Source organism: Ixodes scapularis, unplaced genomic scaffold, assembly GCF_016920785.2.
Source record: "Ixodes scapularis isolate PalLabHiFi unplaced genomic scaffold, ASM1692078v2 PGA_scaffold11__112_contigs__length_91849675, whole genome shotgun sequence".
Lineage (NCBI taxonomy): Eukaryota > Metazoa > Arthropoda > Arachnida > Ixodida > Ixodidae > Ixodes > Ixodes scapularis.
Window position 1 is genome coordinate 35,109,438 of NW_024609837.1, and position 27,659 is coordinate 35,137,096.

At 43.9% G+C, this 27,659-nt stretch overlaps 1 protein-coding gene and 1 long non-coding RNA gene across 3 annotated transcripts in view; one reads left to right on the plus strand and one right to left on the minus strand.

Moving 5' to 3' along the window:
• LOC120849161 lies at positions 1–26,341 on the plus strand. Of its 2 annotated transcripts, none has more exons than XR_005717873.2 (3): positions 1–129; positions 24,294–24,441; positions 25,638–26,341. It is a non-coding gene; the product is annotated as an uncharacterized LOC120849161 (long non-coding RNA). The 2 variants fall into 2 exon arrangements; XR_006077444.1 differs by lacking the exon at positions 1–129 and adding an exon at positions 21,164–22,227.
• LOC8029268 (alpha-2-macroglobulin) overlaps positions 15,888–27,659 on the minus strand; it is a 69,236-nt gene continuing 57,464 nt past the window's right edge. The window contains exons 27-36 of the mRNA XM_042288885.1: positions 26,330–26,511; positions 25,596–25,808; positions 25,014–25,120; positions 24,370–24,445; positions 23,554–23,622; positions 22,116–22,218; positions 20,741–20,965; positions 20,139–20,213; positions 18,701–18,853; positions 15,888–18,068 (exon numbers count right to left, since the gene is read on the minus strand). Coding sequence (XP_042144819.1) covers positions 17,911–18,068; positions 18,701–18,853; positions 20,139–20,213; positions 20,741–20,965; positions 22,116–22,218; positions 23,554–23,622; positions 24,370–24,445; positions 25,014–25,120; positions 25,596–25,808; positions 26,330–26,511 — 1,361 coding nt within the window. The 3' untranslated portion in view covers positions 15,888–17,910. The remainder of the gene's footprint in view (positions 18,069–18,700; positions 18,854–20,138; positions 20,214–20,740; positions 20,966–22,115; positions 22,219–23,553; positions 23,623–24,369; positions 24,446–25,013; positions 25,121–25,595; positions 25,809–26,329; positions 26,512–27,659) is intronic.

Here is a 27,659-nt window from a genome sequence, read left to right on the forward strand (position 1 = left end):
ATTGGCTTTGGTGGCGGACGCTCGAAACGACAAAGAACGAGGTGCAACCATTTATGTGTGGCTATTGCGACTTGCTGTTTTCAATGCAGGAATTGGCTGCATTGCATCCAGACCGTGCATTTTCCCCGGGTAGGTATACTCGTTGTTATTATTTAGAGTACGAGCGTAAACAAGAGCTTCTCCGCATGCTCGTCCTCGGCGTTCGAGGGGATGCCGGATTCTCACAATTAAGGCTGAAAACGTTCGAACGCAGTAAATAATCAGGTAGTGTTTTTGTTTCCCCCAGAGTGTGTTTAATGAGAGGATAACGCTAAATCAGTGAAGGCCTCGAAGTTTTCACTGTAATCATATTCGCGTCAAAGCGTTAACACACCTGCGCTGTACCGCTACGTACCGTGTGAAAGCAATTTCTGCAAAACGTAATCAGTGCAAGTTTAGGGCACCTGGACTAGAATTACAGCAATCGCACTGATTAGTAAAAACAAATGTTTCATGTCTAACTGTTAAAGGGATACTACAATGAAATTTCGGCGCTCATTTTTTGGTCTATATGTGTTCAAAGGAGCAGTATCACATCGAACATACCAATATCTTGTGAAAAAAAAAGTCTCGAAAAGGAATTTTAAAACGAGTTAAACGATTAGCAAAGAGCACCTTGTGGATGTCGCTAACGCTTCGTTTGTAATGCTCGTCTAGGAACCTTGACAGCTAGTGACGGAGGTTGTCTTGCCTCCGGCCACGACGAAAGAAGAGGGGACCCAGACAACACCCAACATCCTCAGGACGTCCTCGAAAGGTACAAACGTCCTCATGGTTTTCAAGACGTCCTCAGGACATCCTGAGAACGTCAGTGGCTGGATCATCCTAGAAACGTCCCTCCGAAGACCTATTGAGGACGAAGGATACCTCAATTTGACTGCGTTTTTAAAAAAAATAAATGAATGAAATTGCGGTAGTATACACAGTTCACGCTCACTGCTCTACTTAATATCACATACAAATTATTACATTTAGCTGCGTAAGTTTAGGACATTTTTAACTATAGTTTTCATCAAACAATTTTTTAATAAAACCAGAACGCACTACAATTATTATTTGTTTTGTATTCGCGCAGTATTTCGAAATTCACTTCCATTGGCGACATCCAATTTAGGTGGCGCAAGCTGCCGCCTACTACAAGGTGTACCGTTATGGCAATTATCCACCCGTCCGAGATACTCAAGCAAGCTAAGCCAAGCCAAGACAGAAACAGAAATAGCGTCGAAGTTGACGATGGTAGTTCACTTTAACGATGGCTTGATAATGTGGATACTTGAGCTAGTTGGTAATTCATGGTTGGATGGAATAGAGCACTATATAGCTCCTTCGGAGCAGAGTAGCGCAATCTAGAACGCCGCCTCTCGGCGACTAGCGGCGAACGCCCGGAGGTTCCAACTGCGGTCAGAAATGCATGGAGAACGTGAGAAAATCGTTGTTTCTTCAGTATTGTGGGAATATACGGAATGGCAATCGTTTGTGACATAATAATGAAACATTTTAGAATAATTTGCGCTACGTTTTGTGACCCGCAAGAACCTGACTTTTTTTTAAAAATTGCTTGAGCGGCATCATGCAGCAGACGACACGGCGACGTCACACCATTCACGTGACCCGCTCTGGCCAACCCGAAAAGCTCATCTCCGCTGCGAGCAAAAATCGTCTGCTTCAAACGCCATTGCCTTGAAATTGCCTTCTCAAAGTTTGCACACGCATCCGATATTATTAAAACTTTGACAAAGTGTTTAGTGCTTTACTAACTTCACGACAGATTAGTTTTGAAAAGTGTGAACTCGCCGTTCATTTTTTAATCAGCCGTGTTGTATCGATCTCCATGTATTCTCCCATAGGGCGGGCCGCCTCTTGGAACCCTGAGTACCACGTGACTCGCGCCGAGCCGCTCTGTCGGCCATCTTGTCGGCAAAACACGAGGTTCAAAGGATTGCGCTACTCTGCTCCGTAGGAGCTATATAGTGCTCTAGGATGGAACAGCGCGGATACAGTCACACTCACAGGCACACAAGAAGGAAACAGATCCGCAGCGCTGATTAACAACTCAGTGATATAATTTCTTCTTCCTCATATCGTCATCTTCTCCTCCTTCGCCCTTAATGAGAACATTTAAAATTTTTAAACACCAGAAACCAAAGAGCCATTAAACATAAATAAATAAATAAATAAATAATTGACAACCAAAAAGAAATAAAACTTTAAAAAAAATTTAAGTTAAATTTTTTAATTGTAATTTGTATTCTAAAGATATTTCTAACTTTATTTTTATTTTTTAAATTTTCTTAGTTTTTTTTATATTTAGCTGTCATTTATTTATTTAATATTTACTTAATAATGTTTATTGGCTATTTGGTTTCTTGTGTTGAAAAATTTTAAATGTTCTCATTAACGGCGAAGGAGAAGATGATGACGATTTGAGGAAGAAGAATTATATCACTGAGTTGTTAGTCAGCGCGGCGAGTTCCACGCTGTTCCATCCAAATTGATGATGGCAGCAATGCAAGGCAGTGACAAAGGTTAGTGTGTTTTTAAATGTAGTACTTCTTCTAAATGGCGGAAAGCAATGAACGGCAATTTCGGCGGGAAATATGCCGGCGCTTAAACGAATGCTTCGTGCTTTCCAACTGTGCGAAAGTAGACTCGGTAGCAAGAGGGTATCTTCCTCGCACGAACATTAATTGTGATTTTCTTCCAGACCATCTTAGCTTTCTGCTGTGACTGTCATCACAAATCAATGTATTAGGAGCAGTGAAATCAAATGTTGAGTGCGCAAACAAAGCTGACGTGGAGACCATCATCAAAGTATGGCTGCGCCACATGGAGAGAAACTGAAAAAGCTGCAGCCAAAGGCCGCAGATGTTCGACATGATGGTAAGTTTCTCATATTAGCTGTTTTCATTATTAATGCTTATGGAGTTGATTTTTTTTCTGCAGATCCCGCTGACTATTCGGACTAGTGCTGGCCAAGATGCGAAGCCAGACTGCACGTCTGGTGCAGACATTGAAAAAAGTCATGTATACCATTTGCTCTCCAATAAAGTATTTCTTGAACAGTTACCTTTGTTTGCAATAATGAATGGTACGATCATGCTCATAGTTACAGGCTAAGAACATAGCGCAAGGAAATACGCAGAGGAGAAAGCCGACAGCATGCTGGAGGGGAGAGGTTTTCTTCTCCTCTTCAGCATTCCGCCAGCTTTATTCCTCCTTTCCCTTGACCTATGACGTTCTTAGCCTCTCACTGACTAGTAATCTAGAATTAGTGCGTGAATTGCACTTTAAAATAGTGCACAACAATTCATTTTTTTCCTGTAGGCAGCTCTTGCAGGCATCTTCAGGTTCAAAATCCAGTTGTAGAAAACCTAGAAACAATAAAAATGAAAGCATCCTAACAGCTCAGTGAACAGCCGCACCTGCAGTGCATTGTCCTAAAAATGTACTAGAAAAATCCTTGGCTGACCTCGTGAGGACGTTCTGAGGATGTCCTGAGGCCGGACAACAGGACGTTTTTAGGATGTTTTCAGGATCATTTGAGGACATCCTCAGGACATCATAATGTCCTCAAAAGGCTGTCCTGAGGACATCCTGGGGATGTCCAAGTGTTGTCTGGGGAAGGAGGAACTCCCCCCTGTTCCCGAGAATGCCTTGTCTGTGTCCCAGACAGGGTGTAAGATAGACAGGTAAGGAAACGAGAGCCAAATGAGCGACCGGCAAGGAGGATAGAAGGGCAGGAGGGCATGACGTCGGCCGCGCAGCCTCCACAAGCCATGCTCCCTTGACGCCTCGCCTCTTTCTCATTTTTCTTCTTACTCTCCTCACGTCACGTGACCGTAGCTAGCTTTCGTCTAGCTATGGTGTACTAGAATACACCACAGCCTAGCCTTCGATCTGATAAAACCTACCGGACGGAGCGCGCGCAAGCCTGCAAGGAATTTCCTACAAACAACCATCCATCTCGCACGTGACATGTCACGCGCACCAATCGCCAGAGAGATCTGCGGTCACGCTGGGCACAAAATCGTTTAAACTTTTTATGACTAGGCTTCACCAATATTGCAACGTGCCCCTCCTAGTACTTCTAACCTCCTTAGCGACCGGATTGTGTCCCCCTCGGTTTTCTCTTTTTCTGTGGCGCCATCTATGCGGAGCACCGCGAACTCTCACTCCAGGTGGGCGACCGGTAGCGACCGGCTAAACTGACGGAGATGGTTTCCCGTCGATTTTTAATGGAGAACTGTCGTGCTCTGGGTTTATTTTGCGCACTCTCCCATAAAGTTTCATGCAAATCCGATTCCAATTTTTTTTCCTCTTACCGCAGCGCCATCTGTCGCAAATCGGGCGTACCCACAAGCAGACGAGTAAACAATCCGGTCACGACGCTGCGGTAGGCTTCTATGGGCCGTTTCCCCACCTGTCTATGTTAAACCCTGGTTTAGGGTGTAAGATAGACAGGTGAGGAAACGAGAGCCAAATGAGCGACCAGATTGTGTCCCCCTCGGGTTTCTCTTTTTTCTGTGGCGCCATCTATGTGGAGCACCGTGAACTCTCACTCCGGGTGGGCGACCGGTGGCGACCGGCTAAACTGACAGAGATGGTTTCTCGTGGATTTTTAATGGAGGACTGTCGTGCTCTCGGTTTATTTTGCGCACTCCCCCATAGAGTTCTACGCAAATCCGATTCCAATTTTTTTCCTCTTGCCGCAGCGCCATCTGTTGCAAGTCGGGGGTACCCACAATCAGACGAGTACACAATCCGGTCACGGCGCTGCGGTAGGCTTCTATGGGCCGTTTCCCCACCTGTCTATCTTGCACCCTGCCCTGGTCCCAGAAGTAGCTATTCGCGACTCCAGCGACCTATTCGCGTCTCCAGCTCGACGCTCGCCCTCCCGCGGCGGAAACGGGAAGCGCTCTAGTGAGGGTCCCCCCGATTCTCCTGCTCAGCGGGCACGGCGGAACTGCTCGAGATCATAGCTCGCGAAATGTCATTTCCGAATGCAAAAAACACTCTTCACGGTCCCAACGTAGTGCTGCGGCTGGTATGGGGTTGTACCTTATTGGAGGGTTTTAGTATTGCGCATAGAAGCAAACGCAAGTCGTGTGCGTTTGCGCTAGAGTTGCAAGTCCCACGTTGTGCGTGCGCCTCGTTGGTATGCGCCATCCAAGAGCGCAATTTTGGGCTCCGCGCACGCGCAGTGTGGAACACGCAAAGCTAACGGAAACACAAAGCAGTTGCGTTCGCTCGTATACGCATTACTAAAACTCACTACTGTTTCACCGGCTTCCAACGCCATCGAAACGTGCTGCAGTAATCAGTCGTGCAAGCAAGTAGGCGTTCCATCGAATTGGAAAGGCTGAGATTGGAAAAACCGACGGAGCGTAAAAATGAAAGTAACTAAATGTTATAAGAAAATTAATAATTCTTTTCTAAAATCTTGTGGGCATTTGGTCTGGAAGGATACTGGCGGTGACTTACGTTTTGTTGATTGTAAAAAGTGGCGACTGATACAAAAAATATACTTTAACCACGATTAATGTAATTTTACATGGATTTCTCACTTTAGCTAGAATGTTTTCATTGACTTCAGACTAGCTTTATTTTATTAATTGATAATTAAAATTCTGCAATTGGCACCAGTGTTGATAATTAGCACACTTTCGGTTGTCATATTTGTTCGCGCGTTTGAAATTAGATCATAAGCAACGCTTGAAAAATTACGTATTACAATAGCTGAATTTTAATATTATTAATACCAATCGCGGCAATGTATGCCCCCAATTAACGCTAAGATTACGAAAATACGCCATTTGACCGTATTAGTCTATAGAGAAAGGTATAATTTCGTCTTCTTTTTAGCATATGAAGAACTCTGACATTTTTATCAAGATAAACGAACAGTCAAACACTGGATGTAATATAAAGTCATATGCGTCACGCGTTGCTATGAAAAAAAAAACACGCACACACTTCAGTTGTCTGACTCGGATTCCGTCTTTGGGTTGTTGCAGTGAGAACAGCGTTTATTAATTAACATGTTTTGTGGACATTTGTAAAAATTGGAATTGTTCTCTTATTCCTGTTCAACCAATTAATTATCTAAATACCCGAAAACCCATCAAAAGGCCCGCAGTTTAAAATTAAATCCAAAAAAGGGGTTAGTTTCGGTTTCGCTCCAGAATTAAAACGCCCATCCTTGCGTAAATATTAAGCTAAACACCGTTCTTGCTTTCAGGGTAAAGAGGTGACCTGCGCCCATAACACCCTAGCTTTTTCGTATTACCAGAAATAATTTGTGTCGCTCAGTAAAGCCAGTACTCTAGACAGGCTCAACAGCGGCACGCATCTCCGACCCTCACTATAACCGCCATTTTGGAAAATGAGTGGCGCCACCTATAGTTAGTTGGAGTCCCCACCAAACAAACATGGCGGCGGGGTCCAGGTCGCGTCGACTCGGCCAAGCCACCTGAACGGGTGGCGCATTCAATTTAACAATTTAACAGATTTTCTTTTGGTTAATGCCCAATTTGATAGGTATTTCTTTTGCTTAATGCCCTATTTGATAGGATAGAGCATAGCTTTGTTTTCCCGGTGTTTTTTGTTCATTTTCATGTCAAACTTTCGTTTCGGGAATTTCGTTCAAAACCGAAACTATGGGCTCCGGAGAGGCGGTAATAGGCTCGTTTTGATCAGCTAAGGAAAGCGGCAGTAATTTTCAGCTAACTCGCATGCCTTGACCATGCGACTTATCTGTTGGAGACGCGATAGATCATAATGCCGTGACAGCTTCTAACTTTGCGAGACGCGTCCCCCACTTTTGAAAGCAGACAATTTCCCTCATTAATCGTATGCAGCGAGCAGGTTTTCCGGTATCAAGTAATTACGAAATCAGCCCAACTCCTTCGGTGTGGTCCAGAGGCTTTTTCGGAGAAAACCAGTTAAGATGAAAAGCCAACGCGCCGACCGGCGTGGGTGGCTCAATCTTAAAGCTAATCGAACACGACCAAACTCAAGAAAAACAGCTATCGAACCTTCCCGTTCACTTGACTGCAACATTGGTGTTCCCTCCAGTAAAACACCTTGTCTGTCGACCCTCAGTCCACTTTTGTGCATCCTTATAAAGAAACCACTTATCAGTTACCAAGTAGTAGTCACTTTGAATGTGACTCGAGACAGACAAGAAATCAAAACGTTTTTCCGTGATTCCTCCCCATCCAAGAAATCGAAAGCACGCGACCGTGTGTTGTGGAGTAAACGGGCTTTCAAACACGTGATGGAAGGAAACAATCTACCGAGGTTTCACCACACTAATGAACACTCGGGGAAACTTAAGAAATATTCGGGCCTTCGTCAAATTACATTGTTCGCCACCGCACCGATAACACGTGTCCGCGAAAGCCGCCAGAGACGCGGAGGTGCGCAAAACGACCTGCTCCGGCTGGTTCCCGGTTTTCCCGCTTGGTGGCGTCCGTTTTGCTGGAATCAGTGGTCAGTGGCTGGAACCGTGAATTGTCCCCCTACAAGATTATAGAAGATTAACCCGTCACTCAAAATTCGTACAAAAGCAGCCGCTTCGGTGGCTGGAACGACTAGGCCATCCTCTCGACGTCAGCCTCGCCATAGCTTTGCTCGTCTTGAGACGACCTACGTCACGATTGCGTTGGATGTCACGTGGTCTCCGCTGGGCCTTCTCCGAGCGCTTGCCAGAGTGGGCCGTCTATAACGAAAAATACAGCCACCAGGCTCAAAATACAAACGTGCGATTGTCTTTTACGGATATTGTGGATCATATTCAACCTATTTTTGAACACGACGGGAATATTTCAAATTTTGTTGAAGTATCCCTTTAAGGAGTAAGTAAGCTTGATCTCAATATACAGCTCAGAGGGAAGGTGAGTAAAAGGAGCTGGTGGATCCACCACAGCTATAGACCTTTTCTGTGTACTCTCGTCCCCAGCCACCTAATAGGCGTATCCGGTATGGGCAGGGGGGTAAAGGTGGGTGAGGAGGAGTGGCAAATCCCGTGCGCCGACATCCTGGGTCCCGAGTGAACGAACGCAAAAGAGAGCGACAGAACACGAGAGAAAGAAAGCAACGTTGCCATGGTAACGCGAAGAGTGAAAACTCTTAGCAATATAAACAGTGATAATTTAACGTTGTAAACTAAATTATGAGCTATTCTAACGCTTATAAAAAGCAATAAACTCATTACGCTGCATTAACTTCCCTTCTGTCGAAATCTCGGAAATCTGGTGGTTGCGCAGTTTCGTATTCCTCAACCGCGCCCAGCCGCGCCCCACTGGCGAAGCCGGGTATATGGTTTAGTTTAGCGTTAACGCGAGGCCGTACATCTGCGCGCTTTTCAAAAAGAAAGCTTCGAAAGGAACGTGAATATCTTTCCACCGGTAAGTTCGTGAATTGTTGAAGTTCACGAAACTGCTCTGATGATGTAACCGTGTTTGGGACCCAGAAGGTCTGCCTGCATGATCCGCCGCTTGCGGCAGCCAGAATGTATGGGAAAATGGCGGACCTTTTCCTCTAGAGTTAGTATGTATGATCTCTATGGGTATGGGCGACGAAAAAATAATCCAACGTCTCAACCTGCAAATAGTAAAAAAATAAAGGGGAGGCAAAACGAGAAAGTGTGACGGTTACGCTTATATCCTAAATGCCTTCTATTGGCGTGGCAAAGGCAAAACAATGTTTTCGCCCATACTGGAAGTGACGTTAATTCAAGATGGCGGCGCCCTTGTGAAAAGGGTCTATAAGAACACCGCGTCGTCATTAATATTTTATTCTCTTCGAGTACATTCCCCATGATCAAAAGGATCGTCTGCTAGCTATTTTCTGCCATCGCTGCTGTGTTTTCTTTGTGGCGTAGCCCAAGACGAAGCCAATCCGCGTAGTATCCAGGTGATTATCCCAGCCACTGATATCTATTGTAGTCAGGGGGGTAAAGGTGGGTGAGGAGGAGTGGCTAATCCCGCGCGCCGACATCCTGGGTCCCGAATGAAAGATCGCGAAAGAGAGCGACAGAACACGAGAGAAAGAAACCAATGTTGCCAGCTGAAGGACGACAGTCGCAATGGTAATCGCGAAGACTGAAAACTCTCAGCAATATAAACAGTGATGATTTAACGTTTCAAACTAAATTCTGAGCTATTCTAAGGTTTATAAAAAGCAGCATACTCATTACGCTGCATTAACTTCCCTTCTGTTGAAATCTCGATAATGTGGTAGATGCCCGGTTTCGTATTTCCGGGCGCGGCCAACCACTCCCGGAAATACGAAACTAAACCAGATAACCGGAGCCGGTTCTCTGGTTTAGTTTAGTGTTGACGGGAGGCCGTAAATCTGCGTGCTATGCAAAAAGAAAGCTTCCAAAGGAGCGCGAATATCTTTCCACCGTAAGTTCGTGGATTGTTGAAGTTCATGACACTGCTCCAGGGGGGTAAAGGTGGGTGAGGAGGAGTGGCAAATCCCGTGCGCCGACATCCTGGGTCCCGAGTGAACGAACGCAAAAGAGAGCGACAGAACACGAGAGAAAGAAAGCAACGTTGCCATGGTAACGCGAAGAGTGAAAACTCTTAGCAATATAAACAGTGATAATTTAACGTTGTAAATTAAATTCTGAGTTATTCTAACGCTTATAAAAAGCAATAAAGTCATTACGCTGCATTAACTTCCCTTCTGTCGAAATCTCGGAAATCTGGTGGTTGCGCAGTTTCGTATTCCTCAACCGCGCCCAGCCGCGCCCCACTGGCGAAGCCGGGTATATGGTTTAGTTTAGCGTTAACGCGAGGCCGTACATCTGCGCGCTTTTCAAAAAGAAAGCTTCGAAAGGAACGTGAATATCTTTCCACCGGTAAGTTCGTGAATTGTTGAAGTTCACGAAACTGCTCTGATGATGTAACCGTGTTTGGGACCCAGCATGATCCGCCGCTTGCGGCAGCCAGAATGTATGGGAAAATGGCGGACCTTTTCCTCTAGAGTTAGTATGTATGATCTCTATGATTGTAGTAGCCTGGGGAGCCTGGGGGTAAAGGTGGGTGAGGAGGAGTGACAAATGCGTGACAAATGCCGTGCGCCGACATCATGGGCTGTGTTCCAAAATTTACTCGATCCGACTCCGGAGTAAAGGTTTCGTACCGTGGCGTTCCAAAACTTACTCGAGCTCACTCGATGACGTCAGAACTCCCGTTCCAGATGCGGGTTGTTTACTCCGGAGTAATTACTCACGCTACCCTCCTCGATCGAGGGGTAACGTCGGATCAAAGCGAGTAAATACGTCACGTGATCTGTTCGTCGTCTGCTTTCTGCGCCGACAGCCGTCAAAGCTCGCTTGCTCCGTTGGTTTTGGTGGCGGACGTTCAAAATGACAAAGAATGAGGTGCAGCATGTGTGGTTATTGCGATTTGCTGTTTTCAACGCACGAATTGACTGCATTACATCCAGACCGTGCACCTTCCCCGGGAAGGTGTACTTGTTATTATCAGAGTGCGAGCGTAAACAGGAGCTTCTCCGCATTCTCGTCCTCGGCGTTGGAGGGAATGTCGTATTCTCACGTTCAAGGCTGAAAATATTTAAACGCAGTAAATGATAAGGTAGTATTTTTTGTTTTCTCTAGAGTGTGTGTAGTGAGAGGATAACGCTTGTAAAGCAGTGAAGGCTTCAAAGATTTTATCGTAATCATATTCGCGTCAAAGTTTTATATCATTCTTGAGAAAGCACCCTCGCGCTGCACCACTACACCGTGTGGAATCAATTTCTGCAAAACATGATCAATGCAAATTACAATGCGTGGAATATATGCGTTTAGGGTAATCGCGCAGACTAATAAAACACTTTTTTAATGTCTAACTGTAAGGAGTAGGTAATTTTTATTTCAATATACAGCTCAAAAAGAAGGTGAGTAAAAGGAGCTGGTGAATCCGCCCCAAAAACACCGCGTCGTCATAATTATTATCGTCTCTTCGAGTGCTTTCTTGATGATCAAAAAGATCGTCTGCTATTTTCTGCCATCGCTGCTGTGGTTTCTTTTTGTCGTAGCCCAAGACAAAGCCAATCCGCATAGTATCCAGGTAATTAACCCGGCCGTTCCAAAATCGAGTCGCGGATCGTTTACTCGCGATGTCACGTGGTATTACCCGCTGACGTAGGAGGCAGGTTACTCGGGTAAGATTTGGAACATAGCCATGGAGAATAGAAGGGTAGGAGAGGGCATGACGTCAGCCGCGTAGCCTCCACAAGTCATGCTCCCTTGACGCCTCGCCTCTTTCTCATTTTCCTCCTTACTCTCCTCACTTACCATGCCAACGTGACCACATCACGTGACAGTAGTTAGCCTTCGTCTTGCTATGGGGTACTAGAATACACCACAGTCTAGCCTTCGATCTGATAAAACCAACCGGACGGAGCGCGCGCAAGCCTGCAGGGAGTCCTTCTACAATCAACCATCCATCTCACACGTGACATGTCACGCGCACCAATCGCCAGGCAGATCTGCGGTCACGCTGGGCACAAAATCGTTTAAACTTTTTATGACTAGGCTTCACCAAACACCAATATTGCAACGTGCCCTCTCCTAGTACTTCTAACTAGAGCACTATATAGCTCCTACGGAGCAGAGTAGCGCAATCCTTTGAACCCCGTGTTTTGCCGACAACATGGCCGACAGAGCGGCTCGGCGCGAGTCACGTGGTACTCAGGGTTCCAGGAGGCGGCCCGCCCTATGGGAGAATACATGGAGATCGACATAACACGGCTGATTAAAAAACTAACGGCGAGTTCACATTTTTCAAAACTAGCCTGTCGTGAAGTTAGTAAAGCGCTAAACATTTTATCAAAGTTTTAATAATATCGGATGCGTGTGCAAATTTTGAGAAGGCAATTTCCAAGGCAATGGCGTTTGAAGCAGACGATTTTTGCTCGCAGCGGAGATGGGCTTTTCGGGTTGGCCGGAGCGGGTCACGTGAATGGTGTGACGTCGCCGTGTCGTCTGCTGCATGATGCCGCTCAGGCAATTTTTTAAAAAAAGTTACGTCCTTGTATGGCACAAAACTTATCGCATTTTATTCTAAAATGTTTCATTATTATGTCAAAAATGATTTCCATTCCGCACATCCCCACAAAACTGAAGAAACAACGATTTTCTCACGTTCTCCATGCATTTCTGACCGCAGTTGGAACCTCCGGGCGTTCGCCGCTAGTAGCCGAGAGGCGGCGTTCTAGATTGCGCTACTCTGCTCCGAAGGAGCTATATAGTGCTCTACTTCTAACCTCCTTGGCCTAAAGCCCCTCGATGTGTTTGCACTCGTCTTGCAAGTAGCGTCAAATGCGCGAGTGCACGAGGCCCATGTCTCGAGCGGCCCTTGGAAGCAAATGGCGGCGCAGCACTGAAATGAACGGGCCTTGGAAGCGAATGGCGGCGGAGCACCCGCTCATCGCACGTGTCTCGAGCGCTTCCACAACAATGGTTGGCGGTACTTGTAAAAAACGCTTTTATCAAGGGGCTTTACCTTGGCCGACATCCTGGGTCCCGAGTGAAAGATCGCGAAAGAGCGACAAAACACGAGAGAAAGAAACCAATGTTGCCAGCTGAAGGACAGCAGTTGCAATGGTAATCGCGAAGACTGAACGCTCTCAGCAATATAAACAGTGATAATTTAACGTTGTAAACTGAATTCTGAGCTATTCTAATGGCGAATTCGGGTGGTCAGTTGCCGGCGAGAACGAGCCGGCGGAACCGGCAACCAGAAACGCGCCGGCGGCACACCACGTGACCCTCACCACCCGAACACGAAACGCCAGACGGTGGCAGTTTACTTCGCCTCTTGCCCGCGCGACACCGCTAGCGAGAGCCTACGACTTGGATTGACTTTCGTAGCGGCTGCTAAAGTTACTTCAGATCAGTTTCGTTCTTTCGTCCATTTTTTTTCTCACTGACCTTCTCTCTCATTTCGGAAGTGACGACACCGGATACAGTCTGGCGCCCACTCGCCCGGCCGTTCGGAGCTCGGGCGGAAAAAGCGCCGGAAAGTTGCCGGTGCTTGCCGGAGAACCACCACCCGAACGGTGCGCGCCGGCCGGAAACTGACCACGCGAACACTATTGGCGACGAGGGCGACGAGATCTTTGGGTGGCGCCGCCTCGCGGATGCTTTCTGTAACCTAGTCAGTAGGATGCTAGCAGACGACGCTATATGTAATCGTATGAGACATTTCTGTTAGTTTACAGCAGGGACGATTGATAATTATTTTTAAAATTTTATGACGTGTCATGAGCTTTTGTGGGACTGAACGGCAGCCCCTCCTAAGCTCTCTTGATAGATACCAGCTTTAAGATGTTCGAGAGCAAGCCTAGAACTTGGTAGCGCGCGCGCAGTCCAACGCGGATGCGCGGTTGCGCTGGTGGTGCTTGCTGACTTTCTTTTGTTCTGGATTAAGCGTGTGGCGATTCTTTGTCTGTTAGTCCTGATTAGTTTAATCTAATTTTAATCTAGCAGCGTTAAGTTCGCATTCAGCAGGGCGTGAGGGGACAACTGTGCACGCGCGCGTTGTCGTTGTGGTGGTATGGAGCTCGCCGATACCGACGCTTCCGTCCAAGGTAAGGAATTAGCACGGCTCTGTAGTTGTTTCCAAGCATTCGTACGGAACTGCGTGAACCAAGGGTACACGAAGTCACTTTCATCGAAGTGCTTACTACATACGCGAGAGCTTTTTGAGTTCGTCTTGCCCATTTTCAACTTGGTCAGCCACTCCTTTCTGACTTTCCTGTCGCGCGGATAATAATAAAAACTTGCGCCCGTCTCACCGTGGTAGGTGTTGCACTGCGGTACCGAGCAGTACACCACCATCTCGGCGCTTGGACAACGCGTGAAACAACCTTTGTCGCGTCTAGAAAACTTTAAAAGGAACGCCACCCGAGCACCGAAGCGTAGCACGGCCGACCTAGGAGGAGGCATTCACCAGTCCTACTGCTTACGTCACAAACGATGATGATGATAGCTGGAAAGCGCCCCCTATAGTTCGCACACGCCGCCCATAGAGTTATTATAATGTACGCTAGAGGTTCAACTGGCGCTAGTGTCTATGCGACTTCCGGGAGGCAAATTGAAGCAGACAGCAACCAGTCTACTTTTGCGGTGCTCCTGTGCATTCCTATGGGAAAACGCGCGTGAAATTTGCCTCTTCGCCGGAAAATAACACGAATGGCTTTTATTATTTCGGTTGTACCGGATAGTATGTACACTTATTAATATTGTAAAAGTGTAATTGCTTTAAAACAGCATTTTTCTTTACCACTGAACGATGTTAAGCTTCGCTATATTTCAGGCCCAAACCTATGTTCCATGGCAGGTATGTAAAAACGAGCGACGATTCTAAGCAAACTAACGATCGAAAAGAATGTAGAGTGTGTTCAAGGTTCGCTAGCATTGCGGTGGCGCTTATATATTGCTAATATGCCCGTCCTGTCACTCTATGAAAATGACTCCGTCGTGCATCTTTACGACGGGTAAAAAACATTCGAATGTAAGAAATAAAGTACGTGGACTACGAAAAATGTGCCTTTTTATTATTTCCTATGTCGGGCAGTTCTTATCGGGCCCCTGTTCTCTGACCTCTCGCTATTTGCAAAGATTTGGAGCGTGCGGTTGACGATTTGAACCCAGAACATGCATCTTTGCACATACCCATGAGCAATAAAGCAGTACTTATTTAATGCAAATCGGACTATATTAAGTGGCTTTCAATTTATTTTGGTCGCCTGCATGCACAAGGAGTTACTTATCCAATGTCACTGCATAGTTCTTGCCGTCTCTCTTGGTTTTCCACGTGTCCTTCGTTCGTTTGACACGTATATCCCCATGGTGGAAAGCGCCGATGCCGTGTTCGCGCTAACAGTGTCCGACAGTGGACATAAATACACGTACGAAGCCGTTTTAGCACCGTTTTTAATCTGATGAATTTGAAAGAAAAACGCCGTAACTGACCAATTATTTCGTCGGCCTGACTGAGAAATGTTCCAAGCTACCTAGTACCTACGAATTATTCGTGATATTTGCTCTTATATTCGAGCGCGGAAAGAAAATGTACTCGCTTTTTCCCATAGAAATGCATTACCGGAAGTCAATTTCCGACTGGTTGCTGTCTGCTTCAATTTGCAGCAGCACACTAGCGCCACTTGAACCTCTAGCGTACATTGTAATAACTCTATGACGCCGCCAATTGCCGGTTTTCCGGCAAAATAAGTTGCCGACGATTGACCACGCGAATTCGCCATAACGCTTATAAACAGCAGCAGACTGTGCGGACTATCCACCGACTGTCTGTCTGTCTGTGAAAAAAAAAATTACAAAAGATACTATCTTTTTTTTATTTTTAAGAGGCCAGCATTTCAGGGAGATCAAGGATGTAACAAATCCAACAAACTGGTACTACTTGAGTAGGATTAAATTTGATTCAGCTAAATTTCCTCAATGCCTTGTTTAGGGATACAAACTCTAATGACACAAAAAGAACCAATTTCATACGGCATTGAAAGTAACGAGTATGGCTGTAGATGTCACACTGGCAGATTTTCCTCTCTTACTGCTGGATGCTTCACGTGGAATGAACGCACCTTTACATGGCCTGGGCCAATAGCATTAAAAAGCTAGACACCTCAGTGAATTTTCAGTTTGCATTTTATGATCAGTGTATTTGTAGATGATATGATACCTTCCCAGAGCTGCCGACACTGTTAAATAAGTCCATAATCACATCATCAGCACCCAATGAAACATTTCCAACGAAACAGGACAAAGAAAGTTTAGGCAAGCAATTCCAAAAGATTGCAAAGCCAGCTTTTGGAACTTTGATAAGTATACTTTATACAAACACAAATGGGAAACTGATACACATGTCAGACAAGAACCTTGAAAACGAACAAATGAGACTGTATACATACACGAGGTTCTACCACAGGGGTCTCAAACACGCGGCCCGCGACTCTCTTGGACGCGGCCCGCAAGTGTCCCGTTGCTGCAAATTCCTGTTCCTATATGCCTCGAGTTCTGCATGCTTCCTAAATAATGACCTCTTGTCGTCCATTCATTTCCACTAGAAGCATAGCTCTGCTCTTACGACGTTGTAACATTTTGGCACTATTCTGTCTTCTCTTATATCGAGAAATGTTTCGTCTTGCATACCGTTAAGACACAAGTATTTTCTTTTAATTCTGCTACAAAAATTGTCATGAAAGCAAAAATTACCGTGCGAAAAGAATTTCGAGACATATTGAACTCTGATACTTTCCGTGTGAATTGAGCGACATAGTAACGATTATGTGGTACGTTCATAGTTGTACTAAACATTCCAGCACATTACCTGGATAGTGGCATTCTAAATCTTGTAATTACACTAGGCACAAACCAGAACTAGTAGTTGTATGAATAAATCAAGGCTAAAGACGGAACTGAGAAAACAACCATTTTACAAAAGGCAAGTAGCACGAGATCGCTTCTTTAGAAAATCTCTGGGTGTCGCTAAAAGACTCGGCTTCTTTGCAACCTGAAACACCATCCCTATTTTTTTTACATTTTTTTTGTCCCAATATATATTAACCCCCCACCCTATGTTGGCCCTCAACATTTTGGGGGTAGGCTATCTGGCCCCCACACTCAAATGAGTTTGAGACCCCTGTTCTACTAGCTTCTCTTGTGGCTTTGAGCGATGACTTCAACGAAACTGTAGAAGATAGCCATCCATCTTGTTCATAATCATGCAACCAATAATTGTCAGGAGCAGAGAAATGACAATTATTAAAATATTATATACTGCACCGAACGGCATCAACACAAAACTTAGTCAAACTTATGTCTTGTGAAGTCTCAAACGCCTCTTCAGATCAACAATCACATAAGTTACGGAAAAGTTGAAATACACATCAAAGACCAAAAAAGTCAACCGTAATACCCCGAGGGTTAGCCCTCCTAAAAGTGAAAGCCAATCAGGTGAAAATATGGAGTGGGCTATCTTTCAGTGTGCGATCAAAGAAAGTTTAAAAAATACTAGTTTTAGATACTGTGATTTGCGAAACTTTGCATTGCAAGGACGGGTGATGAACCAAAGACCACTGTCCTTCCCAGTTAGCAATGTTCGCTTATCTACCGTTGTGGCTAAGTCACGTCATTTCTGCCGAGGCTACCATTGGCCACGGCCCTGCAGTTACCAGAAGTGGGCTGGCTATCTTTCGGCAATTTCCGAAAAAAAATAGCAAATCCTGCCAAAATAGGATGGGAATCATCTCTCAGGAGTTGGGGGTTGGAGCATCTCTTGGGATATTACGGTATTACAAAAATCTATAAAAAAACAAACAAACACAGATACCATACATATAAAAGCTGCCGAAATCATACTTTTTACCAAGTCACACACAGCACTAAAAGGAGACCCTGTATTTTTTTGGCACAAGTAGATTTAGAGTTATATATAATATATATATTACTTTAGATTGAGACCAGCCCAATAAAGACATCTAAAACAAGTTCTAAACCTTGGTGACAAACATCTATAGTTACCAACAGAATGATAACACCAGGGAGTGTCATTCGAATGCCTGGCCTCCATGCCTTCCAACATGCTTTGGATGCGCATGCGCGCTCTAAGTGTGCAAGATGCCGAAACACTGTGGAAAGTTGGAACCTTAGATTGGAGGCGGGACAACAGAAGCTCCTCCCTGCTGTTCCCACCTCGTTAGTGACAACAGATCTGGATCTTCAAAAAAAACCTTGTATACTGGCAGAGCACTGTGCAAGCCACAAGCATGCAAAAACATGCAGATAGATGCTGCAGCTGCCATAGCATTGGAATGTCTTTGAGCAAATGTCTAGCATCGCTGACGAACGCTGTGAAGTTTGGTGGTTTCCAAGATCGTTGCATCCTGCACGTGCACTATGTCCACGTTGCGCGCGAGATGCAGATGCGTCGCATTCTTTTCGTCGGTCGACATCGTTGTGCTCGGACCCAAGACGAGAAATGTTTCTCCTGCAGACAAAAAAAACGAGCAGGACGTGTCGATCGTGCCCTTCCGTAGCTCCTTCAGCAAAAATAACTCGAGCTGACATAAAAACAAAAATGTTCACCAAAAATGACAGAAAGTAGTATTACCCATACAAAATTAAAACTTTGTAAACTGGAATCCCCGCTCTCAAGAGATCTGTTAATCTAATTTGTCTGTTGTAACAATCTGTAAACAGGTAAACCAAAAATGACTGAATGGTGAAGTACTACTAACATAGAAGTTCATGGTTTTTCCACTTTGAAGAAAACCTGCATTAGTGAATTTACTGTTCGAAAAAGCATGTTAATCTAATTTGTCTAGTGCAAACTTACCTTTCACGGCAACTTAATTGTTGCCAATGTCACAAATGTAAACAATCATAAAAGTTTATTGAGTGAAGATTTTGTCTCATGCCTACGTGACATTGCACAATTGGTTTTCTGAGCTCGCAGGTATACAGCATAATAAGGCACACAATATAGATGGCACAACCTGTTATCATGACTTGAGTTGGATTGCTGAATTTCGTTCTGGCTAAGAAACAAATTTAAGAGTTTAAAGAAATACATGTTGAAAACTATCTACTAATTTCTATGCCTTGCATAGAGGCTTCTACCTTTGCTGAGAGTAGGGCAGCTGCAGTGTCCACGTAATTCGTAGCTTGCAGAGCGGCCCACGGTCACCGGCTTCTCTAACGGGGGGCTCAGGTCATCACTCACCCAGAGGGTATGCTTCTTTGTGCTGCCATTGCTAGCTTCAACCCGCAATGCTGCATAAAAAAAAAGTGTTGTAGAAGTGATTTCTAACAAGAAAGAACGTCCATGACTTCTTTTCTACTTAATTTTACCAAAATCGTTACAGCTGTCAGCAAAAAATTACCAATTAATTTAAAGCACTAGCATATCGAACAAATTGTGGTATGCATTGGTGCTACCTGTCAAATCAGCAAATACAGTATTGAAAAAAAAAAAAAAAAAAGAATATTTGCAACGTCCACATGCTCCTTTAAAAAAACCTTTTGGGTGTGTTTTTCTTGTTTTGACAAGACTAGACCTTATGAGAAATTGCTTTGTCTGGAGCGCCGCCATTTTAAGGTTGGCAAACGTCGTCGGCACTGAAGCGCGGTGGAGGCATCGGAGACAACCGTACGGGCAGGGTGCGATGGCGTGGCAGCTGCGTTTTCCGTCTTCTGACCATGGAATGTGGACGAACAGTTTGAACAACCTACCGCAGCTGTCCGGCGAAATTCTCGGAGGCCTGTGCACGCTGGCGGCAACCTCGTCCAAGCAGCAGAGCAAGTCCTACGCCTTCACTGTGGAAGCTTACACACTGCAGGTTGTCGCCAGTGTGCACAGGCCTCCGAGAGCAGTTGCCGCAAGTTGTTTGAACTGTTCGTCCACATTCCATGGTCGGAAGGCGGAAAACCCAGCTGCCGCACCTTTGCACACTGCCTTTACGGTTGTCCCTGATGCCTCCACCGTGCTTTGGTACCAACAATGCTTGCCGACATTAGAATGGAGACGATCTCAGTGTTGTCGGACCACCAAGCAATTTAGCATAAGGTATACTGTTCCCAGAAAGAGAAAATAAATTGAGGTTAAGAATTTAAACAAAAATATTTTATTAAAAAAAAAAAATAGTGGTAGGCTTTTTTTCCATTTTGCCAACCACAAGCCGAACAAAACTAGGTTAATTAATAAGGCCACATTTTAATTATCCCCCAATGCTGCAATTCTGTGAAATTGTTATTTCTTTACTGTAAATATCTGGAAATTAACACTATAGTATTCTGTTCTACAGTTTCTATATCTTAGCCATGTCTTGTCACATGTTTACACATTCTTTAAGCGAGTTAAAGAAAAAGACTGTGTCGAAACGTCTTCGGACGGGGACTGTGGGCTTAATTTAAAATGCACGAAAGCAATGGTGGTTTTGCTGCTTCAAACAAACATTTTTAGCATAAGCATATGTGCTAAAGTATAGTTGCAGATGTTCAGAATGACTCTTGCAGAGGTTTTTGAAAACAAGCAGCAAAAGGGGGCGGGGCACCTCACCCAACTCTGCGGCACAGTAACGAGCAGCGAAGTCGGCCGGAAAGTCGTCGTGGCACCGAGGACAGGAACGCAATCCTGCGTTTTGAGCAAACCAGACAGTCAACCCGGATTAAAAAGGTATGTCGCAAAACAGAGTGCAGAGGGTGCTGTGTAAATTTCCCTACTGTATCGTCTACTCCTCCCTTGGTCCTTAAAAAAACGCTGGCAGTATTGTGAAACAAATACAATAAATACAATGTCCCATATATATTCATAATACATCTGGAATGCTTATATACCAAGTGTTTAGGAGAAATGTCACCGAGCGCTCAGCCTCTGCCCAAGCTCTAGCAGTACAAACCATTTTCTAGCTCATTGAAAAATTAAAAAAAAAAAATTGCTTATAGCTTTTGAATAAAAATCTGGAGGTACTCAAGCATTGTCGTCTGGTCCCAACCCCTAATGCTATATTTTGGCAGGGATTTGGTGTTCGGCGATGCGTGGTTTATTTTTGCAATCAGAAGAACATGGTTCTCTTTCCACCAAAACACCCCACATTTCAAAATGTTTTGGAGCGACCAAACAGTAAAAGCCGCCACAACCAAAGAGCAATCCCGCATTACCTTCGAACTCTGGTGGAGCAGGCACCACAACCTGAGCGTTCGCTTCTGGACCCTCCGGGAAATCCAGATCATGGTCCACATTTCTAAATCCGTGGAAACGGGCTCCGGCGACTCGGGAGCTCTGGACACTTTCCGACTGGATCAGCATTTCTTGGAGGTCCTCAGAGGTTCCATTGTCATCCAAGAGACAAGGGGGAATTGTGTAGTTTTTCACAGCAGTCACTCCTGTATATTGAGACATTTACATCTCAATGCGTTTCACGCTATTTGTTTTAGAGGTAACGGCCTGTTCACGTATGGTGCAGCAATAACTCGGTGCTAAAGACACGGTGCTGACTTTGCATTCTATCAGCACAGTATCAGCACTCTGCTGATTGTGACTTAGCCTTTTACTGTTTATGAACACAATGCAGCACTAACCCAGCACTGAGTCAGCAGTCACACTAGCACTGATGCAGCCCTGATTTTGCTTTATCTCAGCACAGTGCTGCATGTGTGAACCTTCCTTAATCTGCAAGGAGTGGAACCTGCACTCAAGGTCTGGAAGTTAATATAAACAGAATAACAAAAGGATCCGTTTTTATTTAGAATCAGTTAACCTTCTTGAAAGGTATGCATTATCCACTGCAACTCTGCACAGCACTCCCAGGTTCAACAGAGTGCTTCATTTTAACGTCTAATCTCCCCCAGAAAACTACTCAAACTAGATTTTTGAAGCTGACTACGTCATTTTCTGAAACACAATTCGTCGGCGATATACAAGAGGAAAATTAAGAAGACTATGAAACAATACTGAGTGAGAGTCTTACTAGCTGCTTATTGCTTCATAAAAGAAGTAGCACGCACGGATAGGAAGCCAGAAACACGAGTTTCGCCACTAAACTTAAAAAACGAAACAACCACTGTTTCTTTATTTTTTGGGGAAATTTTTGCAATTATGTTGCTACGATCTGACAAGTTCCACGCTGTGCAAGCCATGTCATGGCCATGTCAACTTGTGCTCTGCACTGATAATATGTCGGTAAAAATTTGGGTTTATGAGTGTGATGAATTAGTGTGGCAACACAAGTATCTGAACTTGAAGAAAGTAGGGAGCACTGTCTCCCTGTACCATAAGCATTGCAAACTCGGGTGAGTAATCGTAATGAACATTGGCAACACTAGCTGGTGAAAAAACACGCAACAGCCTGGTCTGGCCAAGCATTGAGATTATTTGCTGCTCGCTTTTCTACGGTGTTTTCTGTAACATTTAGTGCAAAAAGTTGAAAATGAATTTGTGTCTCCTATTTTATGAACAACAGAGATTATGTCCCAACAGTCTCTAGGGAAATTGAGAAGACAAAAAAAATTTCATGGTTTAATTGGGGTGACGTACCGGGCTCATAGTAATCCTGGAGCGTCACGGTGGCTGGGACTGCATTTTCCACAACATAATCTTGAACCAACTCCAGCAATGCACAGGATTTGCGATTGCTCAACTGAAAAAGGTGCGAAAATTATATACTCTAGACGACTCTATTCTTGCGACCCAATATTTCACAAATTTTGTTAAGTGTGGGTCTGAGAAAACTTTTCGCGGTCACAAAATCTCACGATTTAAAGTTACATGCATGCATTCTTTTCAATGGGTAGATGTATTCGTTTGATGAATTTTTTCAAATATATATGAAGTAACAAAACTTGCGAAAATTAGCTCCCTGTGAAAATTAAGTTGTTTACAGTACATACAAAAATCATTCATGCAGGGTGTTTTTTTTAGTCGGTCCAGGATTATGTCACCCTTGTACATGGATAAAAACAAACTAAGCAAGCAAAGAGCACCAGCTACGTCAATCTCTCCACTCTCTGCCAGCTCTGCAAGCCAAGCTGACTGCAATTGCACCACTCTTTGCTCACTTAGTTTCAGTTTGAAGCCATTACAGAGGACATTTTTTGAGTTACGAGTTTTAGTTGAGCTAGTTGGTACATACTGTTAGCAATCAGGTCAGCTAAACACTGAAAAAACAAGAACACAAAGGAAAGGGTGAAAACTACATCAGCGGGACACTTGTCAGCTCATTGCCGGACCTGTGGATGTGATGCAGAGCTCACCAGTATAACCGTCCTTCATAGAAACAAGAGCAACTTTGCACGTGAAGTGCTGGAGGCCTTGGCCATTGAAGAAAAAGGAGATTGCGTGAGCACCTTGTCAATTACGGTTCATGAAAAAGAATGCCAATATTTGCGGTTTGCAACACCCCGTTGAGTGGTAGGCTAAAAGGTTGTTTTTAAACGTGTTTAATGAGCCGTAGGACGAAGAAGAAAAGGCCTAGGCTGGGATGAGGAAAAAGTAAAAGTCAGTTGTTAGTCAGCGGTGTGATTGTCCAGTCCTTTCCTTCGTGTTCTTGTTTTTTCCATATTCAGCTGACCTGATTGCCAACAACATTTTTTGCCCTGTAGCACCCACTACAAATTTTTTAACAAAATTTTCACGGCACAGTTAGACCACATTTTAACATTACGCCCACAGAATAAAGATTTTAAAGGTTAAGTCAACCTTTCTAGTTCAATAGCTGGCCAGTGCAGCCACACACACAAAAAAAATCCTTAACATTCCCTTTTTATAAAAGAATTTTTGGATTGACTAAAATACACCTTGTAAGTAAGTATGCATAGTAGCTAAAGTACAAAGAACAGGGGATCGATAATATAGCAAAGGAAGTGAAGGAATGAATTCAATATAAATATGGTATAAGGAAGTGAATAAAAGTGAAGTTGATGAAATTAAATAACAACATATACTCAAGTCAATAGAATTAAGTGAATGGGCCCACCTCTTCAAAGTAGAGATTCACTTGGTCCTGGTCTACCTCATGTCTCTTCACTTGAGGTGAGCCGGAAAGCTAAAAGAAGAAAAACAGACAAACAATATTAAAAAACAGACAAACAATATTAAAATTTACAACTTAACTGCAGTTTGCATTCAATGGTAAAAATTCAAATCAAACCTTTATATCCAAAAAAAATTACTTTCAATTAGCAACATAAGCAAACTAAATATTTCAGAAACACATAGAGAAAGGAGATTACAACACTGAGAAACCTGACCGCATGAATACTACATCACCAGTGCATGGCATTCAAGAATTACCTGATGTCAACAATAGTAAAATTTCGTTTTTGAAAAACAATTATAAAATGTGGTCTCTTAGCAGATTTCCAGTAAGCCCAGAAATAAACCTTAATCAATGCATACACATAAAGTACACAAAAAAGAATCAGCAGTGAAGAAAAAAGATTTAGGCGAATTTTGTTGTATTTTGTGACATCTCTACCGAAGCTACAATCGTTAAAAGCAAACTCATCTCTCTATAACAGAGAAACTTTAAACAATCAAATCGCACATACCTGTAACATCTGTCAAGTAAATTATACATTCAATGTTTATTTTAGGACCTAGAGATCAAGCTTTCGATGTAAGAAATATAGTGAAATCTGAATTTGAGAACCAATTTTACTTACATCTAGAAACACAAATTTTGCTCTTAATTTCCACGCCATGTTCTGCTTGCAGCTCCTGCCAATACAACTCCTTGAGCAATGCAACAAGCTTGCTCCTCTAAACAGACGCACCATGAAGAAGCGCCCACCTTTTCAAAACGGTATCCAGACTGCATTTTGACTTGAACGATAACCATGCCAGACATGGCCCAGGAAACAAGGTAGCTGCAAAAGGAAAATAATTTTCTGAATTACCAAGACTAAATTTCTAGACAAGAATAAAGCATGCTAACATATTTCTTTACAATAATAATACTTTAGTTTCAAAGTGATCATAAATAGCTTACAGCTTCCTATGTGATGCACAAAAATGTCATCTGTCTAACAAAATACTTACACACAAAAGAAAGATGCAAAAATATAAAAGTAGAAAATCACGTAACAATGAAAACCGTATAATACCGCGCAGCCACCCATTCCACATTAAGCGCCCATTGCCAAATATGTAAGATCTGACAAAATACGCACAGTACATTTATATGTAAAATTGATGACCGAACAAATGCCCATCCCCCATTTTTTTTTTTTTTTTTGCATCTTTAAAGTTTGAGTGGGCATTTGCCCGGTATTTTACGGTAGGCAGATTATAAATATTCCTGCAAGGCTGCCTAGAATACACAAAAAAACATTGAAGTTATTTTTAGATTTGATGGAAAAGTAATGCCAAGTTTAAATATAGGGTTAACCAAATTACATGGTTGCCATAAAGGGAAAATTTAATGCAGAATCTTACCTCGCACACACTTTGACTTGTGGCCGACAATTCGCATGCAATGCTGTGACCCAGAATCCAAAACTTTTTGTTTCTTCTGCGGCAGGAACATTGTACTTCACTGTTGCCTAAAGACAAATTACAGAATTGAGCTAACAGTAGCTGACCCTTGCCAATTTTAGATATGCAAGCATATAAGCTACATATGTTGTAATTTTTTTGTAATGTTTATTTTTGAAAATATTTATATTATTTTGCAAAAATGGTGCAAAGTAAAGTCCGATATCTATTCAAAAATTACTCTTTTTTTCATGTATGCCAACATTAATGAATTCAAACTCCCAAAAAGGTTAAATTAAATTAAGCCATACTAGCTTAAACTAATAAAAACTTATGTAAACATGAAAAAAAAAAAAACCCATAACTTTGATTGCAGGTTATGCACTCAAAACAGATATAAAGAATTAAATAGAATTGTCCAATCTACTCTTCACTGGTACTTTTGTTCTGAAGAGAATTAGAAGGAGTCTAACCAACACCCATAGGATGAGGCAATTATAGTTTAATTTCCTTTCCTAGTAGCGAGATAACGTGAAAGATTACCTGAATGAAAGCACACCCTGTTCCTGTGGCTTCTATGTGCAGCACAGTGGGTACGACGGGCAGAAAAAGCTCCTGCTTGAGAAGAGCATTCTCTCGATTCACGGTCAACGTGGAGCCCAGGCCTTCGGAAGAAACCCGAATCTGCAGTCGCGTGTCAGAACTGCTGGTCGCCTTGGCATACTCTGCCAGCGCCTGAAGTGCCACCACTGTATCCTGCATTGCCGTCAAGAGGAGGAGGTGCGTTAATGCACCTTCCTTTGGGTACGCTGTAGGCAGCGTGTTGGCATGCTAGCTTGGGTTCTTCTTAACATACGCTTAAAGCCAAAAGAACAGTTCACTTCTCGCACAAAAAGTGAGCTCGGAAAAAAACATGAGAAATAAACAGACGGAAAAACTTCATCTTCAATCGCAAAGTCAAATTGGGGGCTTTTACGTGTCGATCCAACGAAGGGGATCTGGCGCACCCCAGTCAGTGGAGGATTGGGGGTTACTTTTGACCAACTGCATCTTCTGACACGCAAAACCAAAATCAAGGTTACATGGCGACTTCTCCACTATAGGCCTCAGTCAGACGGTGGGCACCTCGGTCGGGATATTGGGACCTCACAACTGAGCTTCCGTAAACTGACGAGGCAGCTCGTAAGTATGCCGGGGAACTAGAGCATGCCAGCATTAAACGGTTAAGAAGGAGTACACCACTCTGCAACCAGAAGGAAGCGAGAGGCAACACGTGCCTGAGTTGACACAAATCCGCCATCGTGGTTCCTCTGCTCCAGCACCCAGCGGACCACGGGCAAGACTGACTTCGCAGCCGCCCGACCGCCAAGCTTCAAGGACGCCAGGACCACGTAACTGGCGGTCTCGACGGCCACTGCTGTCGAGACGTTCTTGTGCCAGTGGAGCGTCGCTTCTGTCCCTGCAAACAAGAAAAATTAAAGCGGATTTACTCGTCGTGAGAGAAAAACCTAAAACTGGATCTTAGGCTTTTTTTTTGTTTTTGAGTAGCTTGCATGTTTTATTAAGTACTTCTTTAGAGTGTGTCCACCACAGCAGACGTACCAGCCAAAGGTTCGCAGTAATAGCAGAAATCATCAATTCACCATTTTAGAAATAATTGGCACCACCTGGAAGAGAACGGTACTGGAGGGTTTCAGGGGTGAAAAAATGTGCGAATTAGAAATGAGAGAAAAGAAGTTTCTTGGGACATACTTATCAATTACAGTGCACGAGAACAATTCACATTGAAACATGCACACCAGTATAAAGCGGGGATGGCCAGTATTTCAAATACAAGTATTTGAAATACGTATTTCAAATACTTTGTGTATTTTGCATTTGTATTTAATTACAAAATGGGTTATGTATTTGACGTGTGTATTTAAATACTAAAACGTGGGTATTTTAAATACAGTAAAACCTCGTTAATTCGGATCTCATGGGACCGGCAAAAATGTCCGAATTATCCGAAAGTCGAAATATCGAAAGGACAAAGAAAGCTGCGCGAAAACTTTTCCCTGACATATCTTTATTTTGAGAAGAAATCTGTTATTACCGCCTGCTTTCTGGACGACACTTGGGCGGAGACGGCAACTTTCCTAAGCGCGGTCGAGTGCTCCACCGCACTCGCACTGTCGGAGCTACGCATCCCGTGCGCTGACAATGTAGCACAGCAAGGCCTCTTTTAGTTTCGGGCGCACCACCTTCCAAGGCCGCTTTCTTTTCGCGTTGAACTTCTCGCTCTCGAAAGCCTGTAGGATATCGGCCCCAATTTTTACGTATGTGGCCAAAGTGCTTCTCTTGACATCGCAACTTTCCATCACTTGTCGAGAGACGCCGCCCTCCAAGGCCCTCAGTATTTCCACTTTCGTCACTAAATTCTTAGCCTAGTACAGCTGCAACGGAAAACGAGTAGCACAACTGACCAGTAATCGGAGCGGCGAAATCGCGACACCCGGCGCTATTTTCCCCGAGCGCCGATAGCGAGAGTGCCAGCACATTGCATTTTTCAATGCAGGGGTGGCTGGCGAAAAATTGAGGGATAGGATAGTTGTTAAAATGGCGGGC